This window comes from Schistocerca serialis, chromosome 2 (assembly GCF_023864345.2).
Source record: "Schistocerca serialis cubense isolate TAMUIC-IGC-003099 chromosome 2, iqSchSeri2.2, whole genome shotgun sequence".
Lineage (NCBI taxonomy): Eukaryota > Metazoa > Arthropoda > Insecta > Orthoptera > Acrididae > Schistocerca > Schistocerca serialis.
The window spans coordinates 537,565,600-537,592,624 of NC_064639.1; the positions used below are offsets into that span (position 1 = coordinate 537,565,600).

A 27,025-nucleotide genomic window follows, 5' to 3' on the forward strand; every position below is an offset into this window, starting at 1 on the left:
TGAACAAGTTCAGTTCCAACAGTGGATGTCAGTTGACCGATGTAATCTGGAAATTGTTCAGAAAACTTCTGAAAAATTCATAGATTTATTTTGTAGTAAGATGTCGACTTTGATTCGGCATGACTTCATTTCCAAGCAACAATGAACATTCCTTAACTCCACAAGAGAAAACCTTATGGAATCTGAATTTGTTGTCCTATGTGATTTTTCAGAAAATTATAGTATAGTTCTACAGGATGAAGCTCAGAGTTTCCACTGGACAAGACAACAGATTACCATTCATCCTTTTGTTATATATTACAAAGAGGAAGACAAAATTGAGCATATGAGCTTTGTCATTCTGATTGCCTGGAGCACAATACAACTGCAGTTTAAACCTTTCAAAAGAAGCTAATTTCATATCTAACAAATAAATTTCAAAAGATTCCAAAAAAGATATGCTATTATTCTGACTGTTCTGCTGCTCAGTATAAAAATAAGAAAAACTTCCTGAACCTTTGCCTTCATGAGGAAGACTTCAACATTAAAGCTGAGTGGCACTTTTCAGCCACAGCACATGGGAAAGGGCCTTGCGATGGAGTAGGGGGTGCAGTAAAGAGACTGGCAGCTCGTGCAAGTTTGCAAAGGCCATACCAAAATCAGATCCAAACCGCACGAGATCTATTTGAGTGGGCAGTAGATAATATCACAAATGTCGATTTTGCATATTCCACTCAAGAAGACTATGCTGCTTCAGAAATATTCTTAAAAAGCCGACTTGAAGAGGCATTGACAATCAAAGGAACACAGCAATTTCACGCTTTCATTCCCAACACTACATCAAAATTAATAGTCAAATACTTCTCAGGTGACATGCAGAGTTGGGAGAGGGAAGTAACTACATCACCAGACAAACTGAAGTTACAAGATATATCAGGCTATGTCACCACTGTATATGGCAGAAACTGGTGGCTTGGGTACATTTTAGACAAAAATGAAGAGCTTGATGAAGTGAAAATAACTTTTCTTCATCCATGTGGACCAGCTAAGTCATTCTCTTATCCTGCACATGCAGATGTCCTGTGGGTGTCAGTTGTGGATGTTCTCACAAAAGTGAGTCCATTTACTCCGACAGGGAGAACATACATTCTTAATGAAAGTGATGTAAACCAAACCCAGTCAGCTTTATTAAAATGTAATATATGAAATTCCAAGACAATTTATTGGGAAACTGCTTTCAACTCAAAACTTAATTTTTGTCTCAGGTTAGTGTTAATGTATATTTTATAGAAAGTTGTTTCAAAATTATTGTTAGTACCTATTGTGTTAAATTTTAGCTATGTACAGATACCTGTTACTCAAAAACAAACATTATGTATTTAATTTGTTTAATAGTTTCATTTCAAACATCATGGACCAGAACTATTATGTAAATATTTGTACTTATTCATACTTTATTTCAATTTGTAGTTAAATGCTCAATTTCTTGTTTTTGTTATATCGGTTAATATACTGTTAGTGAAGTTGTATGAAATTAAAATAAGCAATCAACTTAATTATAAAATATGCTGATTAGTTTTGGTTTAATAAGGTGATGTTTTGATATTTCTAATACTTTGTTTACTTACCTTTCAGTATATTTTAAAGAAATTCCTGTTTGTTAAAGGTCAATTTGGTCAAACTAGGGCCATTAGTGAAAAACAAGAGTCTGGAATAATTTATTTAACAATGAACCCATCATCATCCCAGATTTATATTTTGCCATGTGATTTACAATAGTATGAAGTAGTTATGGAAAATTTTGAAAATTTTCAATTATGTACTTTTTGTAAAAAAATTAAATCAAAATATTAATTAGTATTTTGAAAAAGGTTATTAATTAGGAACTATGTTTTATTGTATATCCCTGGAAAGAGCATGGAAAATGCTGCAAAATGACACCTTTCCCCGTTCTCTAGCTCAATTAGGGCAGCTCTTAGGACAGTTTAAAAAAAATCTATTCACATATTTTTGGCTGGTTTTTGAAAAGTTTACATAGCCATATTTCAGAAATGGTTTGAGATAAAAAATTGAAATTTGATGTTTTTGTTAGTCTCAGTGCCCACTTGCCCACTATAAGTATACCAACTTTCAGCAAAATTTAAGAGGGTGAGGTAAAATAGGTGTGCTGATTTGACATGGAATGACTCAGTCTCATAATTCCTACAGCTGCACTGTTAGTTTGATGTTATTTCTGCAGTTAAATATCTCTGTATTAACTGTGTATGTTTACTTGTGTGATGAGTGATCTCATGGTCACCATACTGTACAAGGTCAAAATATGAGTTTCCAACATGCAGATGACGGCATGAGTCAAAGCCAGCAGGTGGTGCCACAATCTTTGATATGACACAGCTTCCTATTGAAGAAGAAGTGTGAGGAATAACTAATAATTTAAAACAATAGACACAAAAGATTTTATGCAGAACACCCCACTGAAATATGAGCATTTTAAGTCATTCAGCCCAACAGCACAAATATAATTAAACACTGCACAATTTTCCAGAGTCATTTGAAAATTTTGAAGCCCTTTTTATGGCACTTATCTGACAAAATGAGAAAACCAATAAATTGTGGTGAATTCAATATTAATTCTTTGGAGGAGTCTGACCACAAACCTCAGTTGTTAACTTTCCCACCACAATAGAGAAAGACAGTGAGACCTTAATAGGGGAAGTCCCAGAAGTGACGGAATACTCTCTATGATTTTTTTTCCACTTTTAAGGTAAAACAGACCAAGAATTATTATTAATGATAAATGCTTTTAATGTATTTTCTACATAAGCAAAGAAATGTAATTTTCTTAGGGTAACAGTTTATGTTTCATTCATGTGATGAGAATTATGTAAAAAATACTTCAGGTGATTCAATGATGTGACCTGCATATTGTTCTCTTTTATAAAACATCAATAATTCACCTCACTGATTTCCTATAAGAAGAAATAAAAATTCTGGGGTCGACCGAAGCGTCCGATCCCACCCGTCGGCATTGACCCGTGACGTAAGGCTGTTCTGGTGTGTAACTTCACGACGGCGCGGAATATACTTTGTGAGAGTGGCGCATTTGTAGGTGTCGTTCTGATGCGATCGGTGATGCTCTCTGGTGGTGTGTTAGGTGATGTTTTTGGTTTAGTTTGCGAGTGGCATCGTGTGTGAATTTTGGTAAATTGCTTTTTTTATGTCTTTGGTAGGTATGGATATGACTGACAGGGTCAACAGTTTTCGGTTGTCGGCTATTATGGGGGACAGTGCGTTGTCTCTTAATAAAATTTCTTCAACTATTCGGATTTTTGGATGAAATCGTGAAGTGTTCAGTATGTCGTGCAGAAATGAGGTTTACTTAAAGTTCCGACGTCTCGGACCAGGGACGGCTGTATATGGAGATGTCGTAAGGATAACAGGTCAAGGGACGTGTTTGATCCCAATGTGTGGCTGTGAATGTTGGTATTGGTATCGGGAGATATTTTTGAGCTATATAGGTCAATGGAAGTGTTAGGTCCTTATTTATGGGATCGGGAGCTGCTGTTGAGCTATATAGGTTAAGGGAAGTGTCCGATTCCAGATGATATTGTGTTTAGTGGTATTTGGGGATTTTTATGATGTCGGTTTTTTTCGTCGTTTTGCGTGGTTTTGTATGGGGGTGGCTGTCTAAATTTGTTTATATTTAGTTTGTCCCCACCCAAAAACCTCAGATTTCCAGCGCTTGTCCCGTTAGTGTCATTAGGCTTTTTGTGGAACATGTGTGTGTTTGTTTTTCGATGTATTTTCGTCCTCACAATGTGTACGTAACGACTTTATATGCGCCATATTGGAATCGTGGTTTATGGTCGTTTCCACCATATTTGTGACGTCATGGGTCAAAGCAGACGGGCGGGATCGGACGCTTCCGTATTTCCAAATTCTGTTATGGAGAGGAATAAATGGAATACAAGATGGCACAGAAGATAAATGCATAAAAAAATATTTTCTAATGAAATTTCAAAAATCTCCAGTAATGGAATGGGACTTAATAGTAACAGAATGATACTTTCACTTAAAAATTACCAGTTTCACTGAGCAGTTGCGTGAGAAAGAGTGTAGTTACTTCTTTGATCTACAGCACTTGCAGCCAAATTCCCTACAATTTGGTCTTTTTCTACTCAATATTTATCTTCCTTTGGGGGAAATGTAAACTTTTTTTTCCCCATTTGGGTCTTCCTTTGTATTTCATATCCATCTTCAACATAAATCATCTGTCCCACAAAAAGTCTTGTCCTTTTTGTTTGCATATGAAACAAGAGCAAAATTCCCTCGAAGCAAGGCAGTACAATTAATCAGGTCATTTTACTTTGCTTTGGCTGAAGCTTGGTTTTTGGAATTGTGTGCAAACTTCTGGAGAGTAAGTTAATGAGTAATAATGGTACTCAATAATAAAAGAAGAAGTAGGCATAACAACATAGATGGTTTTGGTCTACTCTACTGAAACTATTCCCATCCTTATTTGAGCTAATTCCTCCTTATTCTCTACAATTTGCGGGGCAGATATAAAAAAATGTTTATGCTGTGACGCCTTTCATTTGTAATTTTCTGACAGCCCTTAACACCAGAAGCACACATTTCCCAGCTTTGCAAATATTTCGGACTGCACACTTATTCCATAGCGTTCTCTGAAAAATATCAGGTTGGCAAAAAAGAAACACTGCTTAAATTGACTGGTTGCACCATCACAGTAGAAGACGTCTAACAACACAATACATAGAAAGGCTCCATTCATAATGACCTTCAAAAATAGCCAACATCCTGTTGTAGTACAAAGGAAGTCAGTAAATTGTTTTTCTATCTTTTTTTCTCTTATAGGCAATAATGAGTTTATTTATAATTTGGCAGTTGCAGTATTTCCCCCACAGAAAGTATTTAATTAGCGTAAGTTATGAAAGAAGAAAGACGGTTTGTCAGATTGTACATGCAATACACATCCATTTACTCATATCACTGTAAATTTAAAGTAAAGAGAATTATTTGGTCATGTTTCAGCAGGTGCTCTTCAGACAGACACTATGTACCTTTCTTCTCTCTTAAAATTATGTTCTTGGTTTACGGTACTTCCCTCAGAGAATAGCCAACATACAATGGTCTAAAATCGCAATATAGCCACCATTTAGCTTTATTTGATGTGCAACATCTTAAGAGTCAAGGAATGTCAGTCATTCCATTATAAAATTAATGTGATTCCATTATTAAATTAATGCCATACCCTTACTTGATTTACATCATTCTGTTACTCCATTTATGTCATTTCTTTACTGCATGTGTGTCATTCTGTTACATTATAAAAATACTGTTAAAATGAGTCTTTTCTTTATCTCACAAATCTGTATTTGCATATCTATAACAGCCTTCCATAAAGCTGCACTGGTACTGAAAAACAACTTTATGATTTTGTCAGTAACAGAATGAGAGGGGAGACCAACAAAAAACAAATCAGCCTGGGGACAATACTAATTAAATAAATTCAAAAGAAGCTAATGAAATGGACTGACTTAAGATATTTATAGTTTTTTGGAGATATTTTGTTAATACATGCCTTTACAATGCTTGCTGCTTTGTTTTAAGAAATTAGTTTTCAAGAGTAACTAGAAGCTGAAATTTTAGACACGTTATAGAGCCATTTCTTCAGTTTCAGAACTTTTTAACATAAAGATAGAGCTTCAAATGAAAAAATTTTGTGTTCCAGTTGAAGTGGTAATCAGTGTTATAATAGGAATTTTTTTATGATTTAGGCCTATGTCCATCCTCTTATGGGACAGCCCATTGACATGTGACAACATGTTCAACAAAGATAGTGTGTATCCACTTTTGACTGGATTATCAGATGTGGGTGGGCATACATGCACGTGTGCATTTGTTTTCTGCTTCTTTCTGCCTCCTTTTTCACACAGAAATTCACATACATGCAAACCATCATTCACTCTGTGTCTTTAATAAAATTTTGTATTGGCACATTTCTTAGAAATGATTACTGATACCTCAATGACTGTTTAAAAAAAATAGTACTATTTCTACTAATGCAGTTATGGCCCCACCAAGTAGTTTAACTATACAGCCTCCGAAAACAAGATTTATACCAGACATGGGAAGAGTAATAGAATAACATTACTATTGCCCTGTATTTAATATTCCTGGTAGAGAAAATGCAACAACCATATTGATCAATTACTCAAATAACTACATTAGTAAAAGTGTTTAGTTTTATGAGATATTGTAAAATGTTAGGGCAGAAAGGTATTTTCACATTTTATACTTTTTCCGCCCTCTAACATCGCATGGGATAATATTCTAGAAAAATCTTGGAAGAACTGGTGCATCATATTGTACTACAAAAATGGACTATGACAGTGACCAACAAAGTTTGTAATTACAAATATCATATCCATAGACTATTATACATTAACACTCATTTGTTAGCATATCATAATCATCACTATCATCAGCTCCTCCTCCTAAAAAGTTGGAGATCGATTATAAAATTTGCTTTAAAGAACAAAATGTCTATTTCTGTGAACAGCAGCATAGGAATAGCTCCCAAACTCAACCTAATAATTTGTTAAGGCCAGTACTGCAATTCACAGTACTGGTAGTAGCCTCCTGCACAGCACACACGAAGTAATATTAATCCATGCTGCAAAGAGCACACATCTGTTCAGCAAGAAGGCATATGTCTTGTTTTCCATGTGGTTGGCTGCCTCTGTTGCCTGCCAACCAGTTCTGTTAATGTTAAGTTACTGCTATCACTGTCCTGCAAGGTATGAGATCACAGTACTCAGCACAGTAGATGCAGAATGGGCATCATATTACATTAAATGTAGATCAGAAAAGGTAGACTGAATCATTTCAGTTCTTTACCTACCAAATTCTGGCTCCCCTCAATGGGACGTCCACCACCATTCCTGTTCCCTCCACCATCCAGAACAAATCTGTTTATACTGCACTGACTATATCATCAAACTTCCCTGGTCCACTGCCAATGTTACTTTTGGTTGCTGAAAATAGTGTTGAGAGACAAAAACAAATTTGCAGTTACATCTATGTGGTACATCCACCTGTACAATCTTGATGCTCAGTAACAACACACCAACGAAACTGCACACATTGCTCCTATTAGACTATGTAAAATGACAAATATAATTCTTCTGCTGCAAAATTCTGCAATCGTTTTGCAAGAGTGTGGGTTGGCTGGTAATTATGTTTCATTTTATTTTTCTCAGTGACATATCTCCCACTCAGAAACGAATAGTCTGGGAATATTTGCTCTAGTGTTTACTGCTGTTCAATTCGGATGGCTGGTGAATGTTTTTAAATTACACCATCCCTGCTCGTGTATCCCGTCCTCCTGGCATTTTGACTTGGCTTGGGAAAGTTTTCCAGGCACAGCTTATTCTCAAGATCATTAAAGTTGTCAAGATATGCACTATCCTAAGAAAAACTGTTGAGTATATGTCAATAAAATAAGTATAGTAACACATTTTATATACCTTTCTGCTGCGGTACAAATGGATGTTCACAAATCGGGCACTTTCTTTTGGAGAAATGTTTACTTAATGACGATGACAGCGATCCTGTGTTGCTCGCATAAAATTTACGTAGTTTCAGTATGTGATACATTCTGTGCATGGGTCAACTGTCGTAGAGATGAGTACAACAAACACAATTCACACAATAACTACATCTTCCTTAGGTGCCCAGCACTCCTCATGCCGGAGCGCACAGCATTTCCCTCATTTGTTACTTGAATGAAGTGTTTTGTTATTATCACGTGACACCCACTGTTACCAATCATCGAGGTTTCGGCCACTTCCATATTAAAGTTGTAACTTCCGGTTGCATCCACCCAAGGGGGAAGTGTTAGTGTTGTAGTAGTGTTGAGGGTTGTATGAAGAGCTGTTTATAAGTTGGAGAAAACATGATCCTTCTGGAGATCAATAATAGGATAGTAGAAGAAACGCTAACGTTAAAATTCAAAAACGCCCTTGCGGGGTTAGTATTCATGTTAAGAAGGTATTATTCATACCAAATGGGCATTATAACCACCGGCTGGGGTGGAGCGCCTGTGAGTTCTACGAGCATCGCTTCCCGATTCCTTCAGCATCCTAATCATCTGTGGCACACTCAGTATTAAGTATAATTAGTATGCGTTAAGATACAGTATATACATATGATTGACATCGAGTTTTTCGTTTAAAACCTAGCGGATTAACGTAGTTGTCATACCATGTTTTTGACAGCTGACAGAAGCCTATGTTTGTATTAAACTGTACAAATTTTTGTTTTGTTATATTTTAAACTGATTGTAGTCATCTTTTCAGTCACAAACCAGAATCGATAGACATCACTATTGCTGACTTTGATGGAGTTCTGTTTCATATATCAAACGTAGGTGGTGATAAAACTAAAGTCAGAGTGGGTATTCCTCTTTATAATTAACAGTATAGCGTACGTCATAGTGAAAATGTGTTGTTTTTGTCTAAGCATCTGTCTTGCTTCTGGTTTCTCTCCAGACAAGTATTTCATTGAAATTCTACAAAGAACTACAAGAACATGGTGCTGATGAACTCCTGAAAAGAGAATATGGCCCTCTCCTTACTCAAGTTGAAGATGGTAAGAGTACAACATTTGAATTATTCAATAAACAGTGTGTATGTTGTAGGCCTATGTGCAATACTGAATGTTCAGTGTCGCAAAACATTTCTTAGTATTAGACTTGAATGTTTATATATTCACCAAAGATCATGGCTTAGTGTAGAAGATATATTAGATTGACTGCTGTGTACAGCGCTAAATGGAGACGAGAATGACTTCATAGTTGTTTTATAGGGAGATTCCCAATCCCACCCTATACAAAAAAGCTTTGTGCACTACTGAGATTGTGTTAGCAATAGGCTAGCATATCTGTAAGCTTTCCCGCAGAAAGAATAATAATTGTATTAAGAAGGGAAAATGAGAATCGTTTTCCATCTGAAGATATAGTGAGTTCTTCACCATTGTCATTGATGGATGGTATCTCATACCATGGAGTTAATGTTGTTTCAGCTTTCTCTGTTTTCTTGTATATCATTGTTCATTTTTTGCCACAAAAGTAAATAATCTTGTACTGTTAATGCTTGGTTCCAGCATCTTTACATTTAGATTGATAGCATTTTTAAGAGATTATTTAATGAGAGTGCTTCAAAACTGTTGCCATAAAGACTGTTTGACTGTTTTCTGTGCTGACATACATTCTGTTCTGAAATATGGGATCACTGTGTGGGGTAACCCACTATAGCTTCTAAAACTCTCCAGGATGCAAAATATCATGCTGGAATAAAAAGTAACAAACCTTATGGTCCACTATTTATAAGGATGGGGGATTCCTTCTATTCAATATATTTACGTCTTTGAAAGAGCAGTGTTTATTAAGAAATGTGCAGTAACAAATCCTAGTGTCCTCAAAAGTGAAAATCTTCATTATCTGCATACAAGACAGGAAACTGACTTTAAAAACCGATTTGTGCCAAAAAGAACATTACACCACAGTAAAATTGTTTGTGATAAGTTGCCAAAAAATTCAGGTAATAAATGATCTAAATAAATGGAAGCAGTGTGAAAAGAATATCTGTTGCTTCTATGGTCTGGAAGAGTTCCTCCAAAATGTTTGTGTACCTAAGAGAGTTAATATTAAGTGTATAAGCCACATTCTTTATCACTTACAGAAATATTTTGTAAATATGACATTATCTACTTGTAGCATATAAAGATTGTAATCATTAATATAATTGTATTCATATTTTCAGTTGTAGTTTTCTAGTTACAGTGGTTTAGTTAAAAGTCAGAGCTGGAAAAAAAAAATTCATTAATACACAGAAAACGTCATGTAAACATGTAGATATATTTGCATTGACCTGTCTAATATCTGATCTGTGCTGGATATGTAAGATTTACTAGACCAAATAAAAAAGACAAATAGAAGTAATTCTAATATCTACATATAAACTAGTGTTCATCACATCCAATGGAAATCTGATGAAAATGATCAATTATATTTCCCCCTCACAGTAGTAGTGATTAATCTGCTTGTGTGTAAGTTTCATTTTCAGTGCTCCATTAAAATCGTACATGACTTCTGTTTTTTTTTTCTTTATTTGTTTTTCAGGTTATAATGTTTCAGTTTTAATTGACTTAGAAAGTATTCCCCAAGACTGGGAAGATATTGTTAAAAAAATTGGTCTTCTGAAGAGGAATTGTTTTGCATCTGTATTTGAAAAGTATTTTGACTTCCAAGAGAGGGGCGAGGAAGGCCATAAAAGAGCTGTTATTAATTACAGGAACGATGAAACACTGTAAGTAATACTGTTAACCATATTAATTCTTATTTTTTACACATTCCTCATAGTAGCTCACAGTGTATAATTACCATTATTGGCTATTGTCAAAAGTAGCATATATTTTTGTAACTAGTGAGACAGTTGTAGGAGAAATCATTTTTGAAGCTAGATGTATTTCTCTGCAATACAATGGCCAAAAAATGTTAAGTACCTTTTAACAAGGCAGGCAAGAGTTTTTCATTTGTCCAGGTACTGTTTGCTTTTCCTTTCCAAGCTAAAAAGAGCTAGATCTCATGTAATTTCCTTTTTCTTCCTTGCAATGATACTCATACAAAAACAGTTATTACTTTGAAAAAGTTTTAATTTTTTGTGCTATATATATGGAGAATTTTAAGGAAACAAAATTTTCATTAAGTGCCAAAGGGAGCTTTTCAAAAGTGTGTTAAAATTGTTAGTTCAGAAATACAGATAACTGATGATTCAGAGAAAAAGAAAACTAAAGAAAATCTCATCACAATGAGACAAGATACATATACATATGTACACTGCAACTAGATTTGAGTTTGAACTAAAATACTCCATGAACATTAACAAACAATACTTATTACTGAGTATATTTCTATTTGTGGTATGTATGTTATGCTGTTGTGACAAACTTTGTTTGTAGAAATTGTAAAGATAACTAGCTATCTCACAAGCTTAAAAGTTATCTTATCTGCAGGAGCTGTTATGTACATTGCTATCTATCTTGCTTCAGGCAAGGATGAAAGAAATCCCTGACTTTATTGTTCAGTACTAGCTCTAACCCATTTTAACATTGCGGTTTGACACAGTGATTAAATTCAGCTAGTTACGTGAAATGAACACTGAAAGACATGTTCATTAAATAAGTTCTGTCTCTGTTGATAATAAAGAGGCTACAGCTAAGTTCCCTATATCTTGTAGAAGCACAGCCCAAGACTGTATTACTGCTTAATCATTGGCACAAAGAGAATGAGTGGTTCTTTGTGATTTAATAATTTTGTCTAATATTTTAATGATTGTTTCCCAGTGGCCTTCACTTATTGGTTGACTTCTACAGTACAGTGTGTCATAATAGTAATAATGCAGGCAGATGACATGCTTTGGTGATATTATCATCTCCAGTCACATAGAATTAAAAATGAGACAATATGCACCAGTGAAAGTTTTACTTCAGAATACTCACTAAGATGAAATAGTACTGTTCAATGGCAGGCGTTTAGAAAGAGTTATAAACTATATATTCGATAAATTCCTTCCTCTTAGCTAGCAAACTTCCAAACTCTCCCCCTCCTCCTTGTGCCCCTTTTCAACGTAAGAGTTACTTTGAATAGCACATCTGCAGTTTATCAGCGCTAGCATTCGATCTAGTGCAAAAATTTGGGCCTTACTTCTGATAGTATGCAGCTGTGGCCTTCTGAAAGCGCAGCTTTTAAATGTTTGCTTACACCAGTTATCACTCGCTCCAACCACTGTAGCCACCTCATGCCCAAACATGAAGTACTGTACAATGCAGTGACAACCAGAACCCTGTTATTCATGTGATGTTGAAGATGATGGAAGAGAAAGGGTCACGGACACATCTACCCAACGCGTTTTGAAATATTGCTTGAGAACATGTTATTCTACTTAAAAAAAAAAGTAATATGAGTACGTAATACATCAACCCCATTTATACATATGCACAAAACTGTTTTAACATTGTTCTCATATTAATGTCTGCAGCTATATATGTGCTTCAAAATCAAAATGAATAAACCTAAGCAAATGAAGAAATATAATGAAGTGAGGTTACTGATTTTCTGTTTACGATTTAATCATGCTAGTAACATTGAAGAAATCACATCTTATACAAATGTTGTTCACTTTCACAATGCCAGATTTAAAATCCAAAGAAAATAATGAGTAACAGTGTCATTAATAAAAATAGCACTACATTACTTCTTTAATGTCACACTTATTAATTTACATATAGCATTGTGATTGCAATATGAAAATGTTAAAGTGCAAAGACATCTCTGGCATCACTGCAGGTTATAGATCGCACACTTTGACACAATGACCAAAACGTGTTACCAATGTCAAAATGCTAATTCACAACTTCTTATTCACTTCACTGTGCAGGACTTTGCACTCAGGGATTAAGCAGCTGTAGTGTGACGTGGAATGAGTGACGAAGAACTGGGGGGTGCAAAACTTTAAAAGCTGTATCTTCAGAAGTTCATATCTGTGTACTGTCGGAATTATTGCCCATATTTTCACACGAGATCAGTTGCTGGGGCTGATATCTTTTAAGTGTGTTTTTATCCGTTAAATTATGAGGTCAAGTTGATGTTTCCTTATGAATGATAAAGGTAGCTGCTGCCAACAAAATAATTTTTTATGATAATTACTACCACTCCCCAAACCCCCTCTTTTTTTTAGTTTTTTTTTTTTTTTTGTACCTGTCCTCTAATAAAATTGAATTTTGGCTGAGGTATCTGACTTTTTAAGGCTCTTGAATTTTTCTTTGCGTATTGTTGGTTCCTCCAATCAACCTGACCACGAAAAACTTACTTGTTTAGCTAGTTAATTATATTAGCAGAACCTGGGTGCAACTTGTATCCACATTTCATTAAATCTTACACTTGTTAAAATGCTGTCCATATATACAGAGTGAGCCAAAATTCCTATTACAGGTTTCTAGGGACTGTAGAGGGGACTTAGTAGATGAATCTTTATAAGGAACCCAAGTACATAATGTACTGTTTAGATGTAAAATCTGTATGAGGATCAGATCACTTCCAAATCTCCCACTTCATGGTATGCACACAGTGGAGACAATGAGCTCTGACCTGCATGTTGAAAAGTAGGGCCATACCAATGGCATGGTGGGATAAGCCCCTGCCAAGGATGCAGGCACAGAGGTGGCACAAAAACTGACCAGAAATGGACAGGTAATAAAAATGATTTAAGAGTTGTGGAGTGATATGTGCAGGCTGTGAGATATTCCTTTGCCACCACATCAAGGAAGTACTATGAGTGCTTCAATGTGGAGAAAAATGTTACTGTCAGAGGTCAACTGCCATGTACAACATGATGTTCACTGCAGGGGTCGAGATGCCATGCACAACTACCTCCTACCCAGTTCAGCCTGCAGCCACTGTAAAAAAAAAAGAGAGAGAGAGAGAGAGAGATCACAGCATAATAGGCGTAAAACAAAGCATAGAACTGTAGAAAGAGAAATGTGGAATGAAACTTGTTTGTCTGTCAAGAGAGCAGTGCATGATGGCTTCAGTTATTACAGTGGCAGAATACTGTCAAGCGATCTTCCAAAAAATCCAAATAAAATCTGGTCACAGTTCTTGGATAGAGGCACAGATCACACCCGTGTACAAGAATGGTAGTAGAAGTGATCCACAAAATTACCATCCAATATCCTTTACTTCAATTTGTTGTAGAATCTTAGAATGCATTCTGAGCTCCAATATAATGAGGTATCTTGAACAGAATGAACTCCTCAATGCGAACCAGACTGGATTTCAAAAACATCAATCATGTGAAACCCAGCTCGTTCTTTTCTCACATGCCATGCTGAAAGCTTTGGATGAAGGCAACCAGGTCGATACAGTGTTTCTTGATTTCTGAAAAGCATTAGACTTGGTACCACACTTACGTCAATTATCAAAGTATGATCATGTGGAGTATCAAGTGAAATTTGTAACTGAAGTCAGGACTTTTTGATAGGGAGAATACAGCATGTTATCTTGGAGGAAGAGTCGTCATCAGATGTAGAAGTAACTTCAGTTGTGCCCCAGGGAAGTGTGTTGGGACCCTTGCCATTCATGTTGTATATTAATGACCTTGCAGATAATATTAATAATAACTTCAGACTTTTTGCAGATCATGCAGTTATCTATAATGGAGTACTATCTGAAAGAAGCTGCATAAATATTGTCATATCTTGATAAGATTTCAGCATAGATTGGAGATTGGCGACTTGCTGCAAATATTCAGAAATGTAAAATTGTGCACTTCACAAAAACAAGAAAATTTAATATTGTATGACTATAATATAAATGAGTCACTGTTGAAATTGGCCAACTCATACAAATATTTGGGTGTAACACTGTAGGGATATGAAATGGAATGATCACATTGGCACAGTTGTGGGCAAAGCAGATGGTAGGCTTCGGTTTATTGGTTGAATACTGGGGTAGTGCAGTGAGTCTGCAAAGGAGATTGCTTGCAGATTACTCATGCAACCCATCACAGAATATTTCTCAAGTGTGTGGGTCCCATACCAGATAGGACTAACAGGGGATATTGAACATATACAGAGAATGCCAGACAAATGGCCACAGGTTTGATTAATCTGTGGGAGAGTGTCACAGAGACACTGAAGGAACTGAACTAGCAGACTCCTGAAGATAGACATAAAGTATCCCTAGAAAATCTGTTAACAAGGTTTCAAGAACCGGCTTTATATGATTACTCTAGAGCTATACTGGAACCCCCTACGTATTTTTCATGCAGGGATCATGAGGATAAGATTAGAATAATTACTGCACACACAGAGGCAGTCAGTCGATCATTCTTCCCATGCTCCATGTGTGAATGAAACGGCAAGAGACGCTAATAACTGGTACAATGGACCGTACCCTCTGCCCTGCACCTCGTGGTGGTTTGCAGAGTATAGATGTAGACATGTTGCCAAAAATATAGAGTAAGAGAAAATAGTAGAAAATGTGGGGAAACTAAAAAAAGAGGTGAGTGTCAGGCTAGAAGAGATGGTTTGCCAGTGGCAATTCTGTTAAGTTGAAGCATTCTCTCATGTTCTCAGTCCTTTAGTTCTTGTCTTCAATCCTTTTATCCAACATGGCAAAAAATTCATCAGTATGTCTTGTGAGTTATTTGATCAGTTCATGTAGATTGTCTTCCATTTTTCTCCTAATCATCCCTCTGCAGTTTTAGATAATTAACTTCACTGGCAGTAGTTCACTCGATTCTAAATACATTTCAGGCACTTAATATTTGTAAAGTGAAGCTGTTGTTGGCCCCTGCCATTGACGATGACCTCAGTCAGTAGATTCTGTGTCGCCACTGCAGTGTGGAGGTGAGATCACATCCCTTCACTCTACAGAAAGGGGGGGGGGGGGGGGTGTTTCCACAATGTACACACGTTATATAACCTGCAGCAGAAAAAAGGTAGATTTCTTAGTACACTGACTGTCCTATCAAAGTGTCAAAATGAACAGTTTGTACCTATGTTTGCCAGTATCAAACATTATAGCAACACCCCAGTCACTGATAGGACTGTGCACCATGCAAACCTGGCACTAGTACAGAGATAATTCATGACAAAGGCTAGAGGTCATCTGAAAAGAACTTCATCTTAATATGTCGGTGATACTCTTTACAGACTATTGGAAATAGGTTGATGGTATGACATACTGACAAGCAGAATCAATACAGCAGAAAATGTTTGCACCCAGACAGCAAAATTAGATTGCTGAAGGGGGGATGAAGACAAAGACAAGATGCAAGTAGCCATATAGTAATTAATCTCACTGACAAACATCTGGACAAGGATACACTGAAGATCCTAGTTAAAGCTCTAAATTTCACACCCAGTCCAAAATGCTGCTGACAGCAGATTCCATCAGTTCCACAGAACAACAGAAGAGGTTTGTTTGAAAATGCGTAGAGTACTTACCAAGATCCCACTGCTAAGATTGATCATCTCTTAGAAAGAATGAGTAGCATTGAAAAATTCTTGGAGGACAAGGAAACTATAATTATGTCTGCTGATGGGGCATCTCCACAGTCCTGATGTTATTTGTGGACTATAATAAGATTTTTTATCTTTTGAGTAACACAGATAGATGAATGAATAAAATCAAGAGGAATATGGAGACTCCTCTCTAAAAGACAGGCTTGCCATATAATGTCATTTACATCATAAATTTACAAGCAACTGTGTTACCATGACGATCTGGCATTCTTGCACTAAACAGGGAAGTTATTCCTCGAAGACCTGTGGTTAGTAATATTGGCAGAGTATCTGAAACACATTCTCAGCAAATATGTGAGGAAGTGCAAACACAACATTCAAATCTGCACTCACTTTGTATACTCCCCCAGTTAATTATAGTTCCACACTGTAGATACTGTGGTCAGTTTCAATGTAGTCTCCCTTTTTACAAGAATCCCACTTTCTGAAACCTTGGAACTAATCACAGAAAAGTTTGGCAATTGTTTCACTGGACATTTTAGTCACATGTTGACATCAGTTTATTTGCTGTTTGACAGCAAATACTACAAGCAAATTTACAGTGTGGCGACAGGTTGTTGTTCGTTGCTTGTCATGGCGAACCTATACTTGGAACACTTAGAAGCAAGGGCACTAGAATCACCCAAGTTTTTGTTCCATGGTCGCATGGAAAGAAAAACTGAAAGTTCCTCTATCATTTACACTCTGTTCACCATAAAATAAAATTCATGATGGAACTTGAAAAAGGAGGTTAGCTACCTTTCTGTGATGTGTTACTTAAGAGAAGACCACTATGTTACTGTAAATGTAGAAAACCCATGCACAGTGACATCTATCTCCATGCCTCAAGCCATCATCCATCACGGTGTAATTCAGTGCTAAAGACTCCGGTAACTCTGGCCATCTGCTTGATCTGGGAACACTGTAGGATACAAAGGTGTGTGCGAACAGTGTTACCTTCTGCTCAACCTGTTTTAGTGCTGTTCTGCTTGTGGTTGAGAGGTAAACATCATGAAACATAGAAACAAAGTTGTAAGTTTGAGTCCACTCTTCCCATATTCTTTAAACCATGTAGCAGCTACGTGCCAAAGGTCTCCGTTTGATGGAACCTTGAAGATAATTTGCTTCACTTTCAAACCTACCAGTAATACGAGAATCTTCCTGAAATATTCCTGCGAAAGAGTTTGTGGCTGTGTGAAGATCAGAACAGTTTATGCTTGACAGTTTCCTCACCCTACCGCAGCCACCTGATGCCAGCCACTCCTGACCAAGTGACTGCATCATGGCACAATTTAGGCATGTATCTCCCCTCAAATTGGTAAATATAAAATTGTTTTTATGTGAAATAATTTTGATAAACTAAGTAAACTCCATGCTGTAGAACAACATGCATGGAGTACTGAGAGTGTATGGGACATTGTATATCAATTGCCATTTTCTTTTTTGAAGTTCTAATACTTGTTTTGTAGCCACATATTGGATTTTGCATACTTAAATCTTATGAATGTTGTTTAAGCTCTATAAAATAGAGCTGCCAGTGAAAAAATGTATAATATTTGCAAACCATTACTCTCTTTGGGTTTAATAGAGGGTTGAAGGCAGCATAGGCAGGTCGAAGCATATGTATTGTGTACAGGATGAATTTGATTGGGCAACTGACCTCCTAAAAAGATTATATTGTTTCAAGAAAGATTGTTCTACCATGAATGATTTTCCACATTCGGGAAGTCTTGATAACTGATGTATGTGATTGACTGTGACTATTTAACCTTTCAACAACATTTGCAATCAGAAGGCAAGGTTGAAAAGTCGCCTGTAGGGATACTGCGTACTTAAATTTAAAGCAAAAAACATCAAAAGAGTAACTATTGCTGGATTTTTATTTGAGTTTCATCATTTCACTCATTCTACATCTACATCTACATTGATACTCCGCAAGCCACCCAACGGTGTGTGGCGGAGGGCACTTTACATGCCACTGTCATTACCTCCCTTTCCTGTTCCAGTCGCGTATGGTTCGCGGGAAGAACGACTGTCTGAAAGCCTCCGTGCGCGCTCTAATCTCTCTAATTTTACATTCCTGATCTCCTCGGGAGGTATAAGTAGGGGGAAGCAATATATTCGATACCTCATCCAGAAACGCACCCTCTCGAAACCTGGCGAGCAAGCTACACCGCGATGCAGAGCGCCTCTCTTGCAGAGTCTGCCACTTGAGTTTATTAAACATCTCCGTAACGCTATCACGGTTACCAAATAACCCTGTGACGAAACGCGCCGCTCTTCTTTGGATCTTCTCTATCTCCTCTGTCAGACCGATCTGGTACGGATCCCACACTGATGAGCAATACTCAAGTATAGGTCGAACGAGTGTTTTGTAAGCCACCTCCTTTGTTGATGGACTACATTTTCTAAGCACTCTCCCAATGAATCTCAACCTGGTACCCGCCTTACCAACAATTAATTTTATATGATCATTCCACTTCAAATCGTTCCGCACGCATACTCCCAGATATTTTACAGAAGTAACTGCTACCAGTGTTTGTTCCGCTATCATATAATCATACAATAAAGGATCCTTCTTTCTATGTATTCGCAATACATTACATTTGTCTATGTTAAGGGTCAGTTGCCACTCCCTGCACCAAGTGCCTATCCGCTGCAGATCTTCCTGCATTTCGCTACAATTTTCTAATGCTGCAACTTCTCTGTATACTACAGCATCATCCGCGAAAAGCCGCATGGAACTTCCGACACTATCTACTAGGTCATTTATATATATTGTGAAAAGCAGTGGTCCCATAACACTTCCCTGTGGCACGCCAGAGGTTACTTTAACGTCTGTAGACGTCTCTCCATTGATAACAACATGCTGTGTTCTGTTTGCTAAAAACTCTTCAATCCAGCCACACAGCTGGTCTGATATTCCGTAGGCTCTTACTTTGTTTATCAGGCGACAGTGCGAAACTGTATCGAACACCTTCCGGAAGTCAAGAAAAATAGCATCTACCTGGGAGCCTGTATCTAATATTTTCTGGGTCTCATGAACAAATAAAGCGAGTTGGGTCTCACACGATCGCTGTTTCCGGAATCCATGTTGATTCCTACATAGTAGATTCTGGGTTTCCAGAAATGACATGATACGCGAGCAAAAAACATGTTCTAAAATTCTACAAGAGATCGACGTCAGAGATATAGGTCTATAGTTTTGCGCATCTGCTCGACGACCCTTCTTGGAGACTGGGACTATCTGTGCTCTTTTCCAATCATTTGGAACCCTCCGTTCCTCTAGAGACTTGCAGTACATGGCTGTTAGAAGAGGGGCAAGTTCTTTTGCGTACTCTGTGTAGAATCGAATTGGTATCCCGTCAGGTCCAGTGGACTTTCCTCTATTGAGTGATTCCAGTTGAGATTTCCTATAGCTGGTATTGCACATCAAATTTCTGTGATAAAGAAATTTGATTAAATATTTGCCATATTTCTTTGGCTAAGCTCTTTGATATGGCAAAAAGTGGTATTAACTGTCATCAAATGTTTTGTCATAGTTCCTTCAGAGTTACTGGCATGTGGTAGCAATAGGACAGCATGGGATTAACTGAGAAATTGCTGGTTTTACTGCTGTTAGTTTCATAGCTCCCAGTTACTATACAAGGCAGTGATTTTTTCCAACACAAATATGAAATGTAATTAAACTGATATCTCAGCTGCTGTTAATGTTAACGTATAACAATAAAATCTGAGTGCTATGTGATGTATACAGTTCAGTCTAGCAGAGTTGTAATTGTACCATTGCAAATCCATTAACATGAGAAATGAATTGTGATGAGATATGTTTACATTCAAACTTGAACTGGTTACAACTATATCCACTTACTTGCCAAGTCCTTTCTGATGCTTTACGCCTGTTGTTTGTTTTGTGAATTTCCTTAAGGATATTAAACTCATTTTAAAACTTACAAAATTAGGCATGAGTTTTACTGTCTTGGACATTAGCTGCTGTTTATTCTTATAGAAGACCTTTTTGGCCTTGTCTGTGCTTCTGTGACGTGCTTGTGCCTATCAAGTTTCTCTTTCCCATCTGCAGCACTTAATCCTCCAGTATGTCGGCCTCTGACACTTTCTTCTTCTTCATGTGCGTACCTTAACTTACAGCTAGCACATGTTCCATTACATTTAGCCCAAAACTCATTTCCTTATTCAGTTTCAGCTACAATTGTTGCTTCATCAATGAATCATATTGTGCTAATTTTTTGTCCTTGACCAACAACAACAGTTCTTTAATAACCTTTTCTGTGAACAAACATCAGCAGTAACAATGAACTTGCCTAAATATTTTCCAGCTTTGACTTCTTATACAAGTCTGTAAGCATAGACTACTTTAATTCGCTTTGAAGAAAAAGATTGGATTTCCATCTCCATGTCTAAAAAGGAAAAAAAAAATCTTATTTCATGTCAGATTATAAAATGCCTTCCCATTTTTATAAGGCCACAATAAGCTCTGAAACATGGCCTCCTTTGCATTTTGCATGTTCTTCTCCACTCCATATACACTACACACAGTGCTTTCACAGTTAATTTATGCATGCTAGCCACTTGCAGTAAACAGAAGACATTTGCTTTCTTTGATCAAATCTAAGGCTAGGTGCTAGAGTTGATCAAATAAACTTGACAAAAGGCAACATTTGATACAAATTCCCTGTTACACTATGTAAAATATATTTGGCAAAGCAACTTTTTCAAAGAAATGTGATAGTGTAATTTCTTAAGAACAAATTAAAGGTTGAGCCATAACAAAAGACCACTCCACGAGCAAAGGGCAGTGTGAACAGATAATATTTTACTACTGATTGTGCAATAAAGGCGTTGTGCGATACAAAATCCTCCCCATGGGTTTTTGTCATGTTGTAAGAAAAAGACCAACAAAACTGCTTCATGTTGCTACTACGTGATAACGCAATCTGCTGATGTCAGAAGCAAAATTGTCTAGGAGTTTGTCTGGGAAGTCCTCCTTCACCCACTTATTCTTCTGATCTTGCATCTTCAGAAGTTTACATTTCCTGCTGACTATCAAACAGTTGAACAAAATTGCTCTTCAAACCTGGTTTGACAGCTTCTTTAAATCTGAACCATTAGGTTTATGCAGACAGTGGACTGGGAAACTACCTGAGCATTGTCAGACTATTTTAGATATTATAAGAGAATATGTGGTTAATGATTAATTTTCTCTGATATTTATTGTTTTTTCTATAAGGTAATGGGGAACTGCTATAAAATATGGGAAGATGAATTACACCTTACCATGATAACCTTACGAAAAAAGTCTGTTTTAATCAAACAAAGTATCTGTAACACGAGTGTGCCAAAGTCAACATGAATTGGTATTATGCACTTTGAGGCAGTCTATGTTGAAACGCTGTCCTTTGTCATGCTCGAGTAGCTTGGAAATTTGGTAGTTGGAGTGGATGCATAAAGAAACACAGCTAATAAATTACACAGTGCCAGAATTATACAAATAATATTGTTAAGCCACAAAAACCAATAATTATGTCAGGGAAAGGAGATAAGTTTTTTCGTCCTTACACTATGAGTACCGGAAGCAGAAAGATGACTTATGATATAGAAGTTTTCTTAAAATTTCCTTATTGATTTTTGATCTGGCTGCTTGTAGCTAGCCTCCTTTGAGATTGGAACCAAGAAACAATGCAGCCAACACTTTCAGCACAACCATGTTACCACAGAGGTATTGAACAGCTGTGGCTTTTGTTTCTTCCTTATTTCCCCAGTGGTAGCTAGAACAGATAAATCACAGCATAAAAGATGAGATCTGCTGCAGTTACTGCATGGAACAATCTGCCTATGTCTACATCTGTATTGTACTTTACAAGCCACTTCACAGTGTGTGGTAAAGAGTAGTGCTGTGTGCCAGGGCCACTTCCCCGTGTCCTGTTCCAGTTGTGAATGGTTTGTGGAAAGGACAACTGCTGGTAATTTTTTGTGTGGGCTGGAATCTCTGATTTTATCTTCATACATGTATGTATGTGGAAGCAAAATATTTTTTTGATTCTTCGAGGAATGTACACTTTCAGAACTTTTAACTTGCCACTGGAGTTGATTGACAATCTCTGTGAGGCTTTTGTGCTTGGTAAGTGGACATATAACGAAACATGCTGCTCTGCTTTGGATCTTCTCTATTTTCTCTATCAGTCTTATCTGGAACAGATCCCATACTGACGAGCAGTATTTGAGTATTGGTCGAACGTAAGCTGCTTCCTTTGTTGATAAACAAAATTTCGTGTGGATTCTTCTAGTGTATCACTCTGGCAGCTGCTTCACATGTAATTAATTTTGTGTGGTTCTCTCACTTCAGATCACTGTGTACGCGTAATTGTATATATTTTATGGTGGTAACTGCGTCCCGTGATTGTTCTGCAATCATGTAATCATTCAATAAAAGATCTTTCTGGGTATGTATTCACTATACATTACATTTTTATATACCAAGTGAGTTGGTGTGGCGGTTAGGGCACTGGATTTGCATTCTGAAAGACAGCTGTTCAAATCATTGTCTTACCAATCTGATTTAGTTTTTCTGTGATTTCTCCATTGCTCCAGCAAAATGCTGGTGTGATTCCTTTGAAAGGACATGGGCCAATGTGCTTCTCGATTCTTGAAATGATCAGAACCTGTACTTAGTCTCTCATGACCGTGATGTTGATGTGTCACTAAACCCAAATCTTCCTTCATTTATTTATGTCAGTTGCCACTCCCTGCACCAAGCATTGAACCTCTGCAGGTGTTTCTGTATTTCACTACAATTTTCTAACATTGCTTTCTGTTTATTAGAAACTCCTCAATCCAGCCACACAGTTGGCGTGATGTTCCACATGCTTTTAGTTTGTCCATTAGGCAGCAGTGCAGAACAGTACTGAATGCCTTCTGGAAGTCTAGGAACATGGCATCTACCCGAGTCCCTGTATCTGCTGCTTTCTGGGTCTCATGAATGAACAAAGCAAGGTGGGTTTCATACTGTTCTTGTTTTTGGACCCATGTTGATTCATATAGTAGAGATTTCAGCTTCCAGAAATTTCATAATATGTGAACATAAAACATGTTCCAGAATTCCGAGACTAGACTCAGATTATAGGCCTATAGTTTTGTGTGTCTGTTTGATAATACTTCCTGAAAACAGGAGTGACCTGTGCTTCTTTCCAATTATTAGGAAAGCTTCAATATGCGAAAGGCCTAAGGTGCTCTGCCATAGAATGGGCAAATTGTTTCAAATACCATATTTAGAATCAAACTGGTAACCCATCAGGGCCAGTGGCATTTCCTCTGTTGCGGATTTCAGTTGCTTTTCTATCCTGTGTGTGTGTGTGTGTGTGTGTGTGTGTGTGTGAGAGAGAGAGAGAGAGAGAGAGAGAGAGAGAGAGAGAGAGAGAGAGAGAGAGAGAGAGAGAGAGAGAGTGAGGGCGGGGGGGGGGGGGGGGGGGGAGAGAAAGTTGTGCTAGTGGGAATGCGTGTGTGTTTTCTACTTTAGAAGAAGAGGCCTTTTGCCTAAAAGCTTAAATATATAGCAGCCTGTCTGCACCTCATCTTCTCCTTTATTTGATAAGTAACAATTTGTCCTTATATTGAAAAAACAAACTTTGCAGCTACAAGTACAATAGCATTCCTGAACAAGAAAGTTTACTGTGCAGCAAAACCATGTGCAGTGACCAGTGAAGTGGGCACAAAAAACCATGATGACATTGAAACCAGCAAACCCCGTTTCTCGGCCACAGCCTCCCAGAGCTGCATGTCCCTGCACATTCCTACAGGCAGCAGTAGTATCCTCACCCACCCTTATCCTGCTATCCTTTCCCCTCTCCATCCCACACCAGGAGAAAAGGACCCTGTGTGAAAACTTAAATATTTCAGCTTTCATTTTGCCTGGATGTCACTCAAAGCCTTCTGAGTAACAATCTATCCTTTCCATATTGTTTTTGACTTCTGATATAATTTTTCAGCAAAATTTGAATCTATGTAAACAGTTCCAGTAGCACACAGCTAGAAAGGCATCTATAATGTGATCATCCTCTCACTGCTATAGTAATGGCTCATGAAGAAGGAAGCACATTTCTCACAAAGTAAAAGATGAGAGAAATTGTAATTTACTTATTAAATAGCTATATTGCAGCCAAAAAATTAAATTATTTATCTCACTGTCACTTATTATGCAAGGGTTGTTTAGAATATTTAATCAAAGTTACAAGTAAGCATCTAGAGAACTAAGTAGGACAATTCAGCTCCAGTTCTAGAAGTCTACTGACTGTCACAGATTTGGTGTCTGTGTAACAGAACATCAGTTACGTCCTTCCCTTAGTCATCGTTTTGTGATGGCGCTAATCCATATCAGACATGACTGAATCAGAGTGCAGCACCGAGTTGTTCAAATAACGAATGGTCAACTCATTTCAAAACAGTGGAAGTAGGATTGGGGTCAGCTGATTACTTAACTAATTGTAACACACATAACCTGTGCAGTGACAGTCATTTCAGTAGCATAGTGGACAGTAACATTTGTTAGCAGTTGGCTGCGGATTGAATGCAGTTACCACAACAGTGAATTGTGTTGTCATATTTGTTTCATTAGCAGCACATGAACTGAAAACTACGATCTGTCACTCAGATTACTCAAATTGTTGCCAAGTACCCGAGACGTTCTTTTCAAATTGATCTGGGGTGTATTGTGCAAACAGCAGTGCATCATTTAGCTGCAATGTGAGCAGTATTTCACCTGAGACATAACTGTGTAAAAATATTGCTTACAAAATGAGGTGCGTAAAAAATCAAGAGACATGCGAAAACTATAGTGAAACAGGTTAGATAAAAGGTGAAGCAACCTATGATAAGTAATATTATTAACAATAACTACTTATTTTATGAAAAATTGTAGCTGCAAGTGGACCTATGTGTTTCAGTGAACAACAGTGTAAATACATACGGCAACTACACAAGACAAGTATGACTTCATTTACTACTAATACATTGTGAAGGTATCATGGATATTTTATTCACAATTTCTCAAAAATTAACACAGAACATTTTATGGCATTACACAGGTGATATGTAGATATTTAATTATTGATTTCTCAGGTTGTAGGAGCTGTAGAACATCATGTTACAGTGAAATGTGTACTTCCCAGAAAGTCGGGCAACAGTGATAATAGGTTAAGTCAATTTGCCCGAAGCGATACACAGCCTAAGGCTATAGCTATACTTTGTTCTCATAGACAGAAGCTTGCATTTTATTATTCACAACTATAATACACACACACACACACATATTGCATTAACAGTGTCTAAATAATTATTAAATGGCAGTGGAGGAGAAATTTTCAATGTCCACGATGAATACAACTGTCATTCGACATTACATTGCGCTTATTAACTGTAAGACAAGGAAACCAACATCATTAATTGAAAAGAAATACATCATGGCTTCCTATATCTTACGTTCATTTCACAACACAATTCATATTAAGTAAAAATTGATTTACTGCTTTACTCAGTTGTTGTATCTTTTTACTTCACCCAAAGAGTTTATTCAGATCACCATCATGAGCAGCATATGTGCCTTCTTGGTTCTAATGAGACAGGTGCTTTGTTATGTTAGATTGAGCAAGTTGACAGGTGTCTCCTGTATTAGGAATTTTTGGTTTCATTCTCTGGTTCCCCACTGTGGGTCTGGGGTAAAAATAGGCCCAAGGTATTCCTGCTTGTCGTAAGAGGCGACTAAAAGGAGTCCCTCCCCCTCAAGGGGGTAGTTCGTGCCTGCATCCAGAGACGGACGGTTCAACGACTTACATTTGTGGTCATTTTGGTTTTTCGCTTATTCTGGTTTCTTCCTTCCTTTGTTTGTTTCCTTTCTTTGTCCTTCTCCCTCTCTCACTGTCTTCCTTACTTTTTACCTTGCCTTAAGGCCAGGCCCAGGGAGGGGTGATTGCCTGAGCTGAAACTTTCCAACCATGCCGATTGGTCCCTCCGTCCGTTTCTCGGGAGGTGTGACCTCCTCTGAGAGGGTCCCCACAAGGAAGGAGCGCACCATCGGAGACGCTGGCAATCATGGGGGATTCAACCGCAATGGATTTCTCTTCTTCTTCTCTCTCAACTTATGCCCAAAAACGGAAACTTGACCAGCCACCAGTGACAAAAGTACTACCGCCTGCCCCAAAGTTCCTTGTAGTTTCTAGATCTGAGGACGGAAAGGATTTTTCATCTGTAAACCCTTTCGTTATTCAGAAGGGCGTAGGTGCCATAGCCGGACCTGTCAAGTCTTGTACCAGGATGCGTAACGGCACGTTGTTGTTGAAAACTGAGAGCGCCTTTCAGGCACAAAAACTCCTTCGGGCCACACTCCTGTACATGTTCCCTGTCTGGGTGGAGTCTCACCGCACTTTCAATTCGTCGCGTGGTGTGGTATCTACTAGATCCTCGACGAATTGACTGACGAGGAGATTCAGTCTTTCCTTGCTGAGCAGGGCGTGACGGCTGTCCATAGGGTCATGAAAAAGGTCAACAATGACTTTGTACCGACCCGGACACTTTTCTTGACCTTTGATAGTGTTCAGTTGCTGTCGCGCATCAAAGCGGGCTATGAGGTTATTTCTGTTCGCCCCTATGTCCCGACACCTACGAGCTGCTACCAGTGTCAGCGTTTTAATCACACCCGCCAGTCGGTTTCTAATGCGGCTAAATGTGTCACTTGAGGCAGGGACGCCCATGAGGGTGACTGTCCACCTCCGTCTCCTCATTGCGCGACTGTCCCATCTACAAGGATGAACGATGTGTACAGGAAATTTGGGTCAAAGAGAAAGTGTCCACCTCGGCTGCTCGCAAGCTATCTGCTAGTAGGAAGCCC

At 37.7% G+C, this 27,025-nt stretch overlaps 2 protein-coding genes across 2 annotated transcripts in view; one reads left to right on the forward strand and one right to left on the reverse strand.

Moving 5' to 3' along the window:
* LOC126457511 (DNA-directed RNA polymerase, mitochondrial) overlaps window positions 1–7,768 on the reverse strand; it is a 293,196-nt gene extending 285,428 nt beyond the window's left edge. The window contains exon 1 of the mRNA XM_050093848.1: window positions 7,530–7,768. Within this exon, the coding sequence (XP_049949805.1) occupies window positions 7,530–7,668 (139 nt within the window). The 5' untranslated portion in view covers window positions 7,669–7,768. The remainder of the gene's footprint in view (window positions 1–7,529) is intronic.
* A 95-nt stretch (window positions 7,769–7,863) lies between these two features.
* The window catches only part of LOC126457512 (probable actin-related protein 2/3 complex subunit 2), a 50,106-nt gene continuing 30,944 nt past the window's right edge, over window positions 7,864–27,025 (forward strand). Inside the window, exons 1-4 of the mRNA XM_050093849.1 lie at window positions 7,864–8,031; window positions 8,361–8,454; window positions 8,553–8,652; window positions 10,184–10,370. Coding sequence (XP_049949806.1) covers window positions 7,958–8,031; window positions 8,361–8,454; window positions 8,553–8,652; window positions 10,184–10,370 — 455 coding nt within the window. The 5' untranslated portion in view covers window positions 7,864–7,957. The remainder of the gene's footprint in view (window positions 8,032–8,360; window positions 8,455–8,552; window positions 8,653–10,183; window positions 10,371–27,025) is intronic.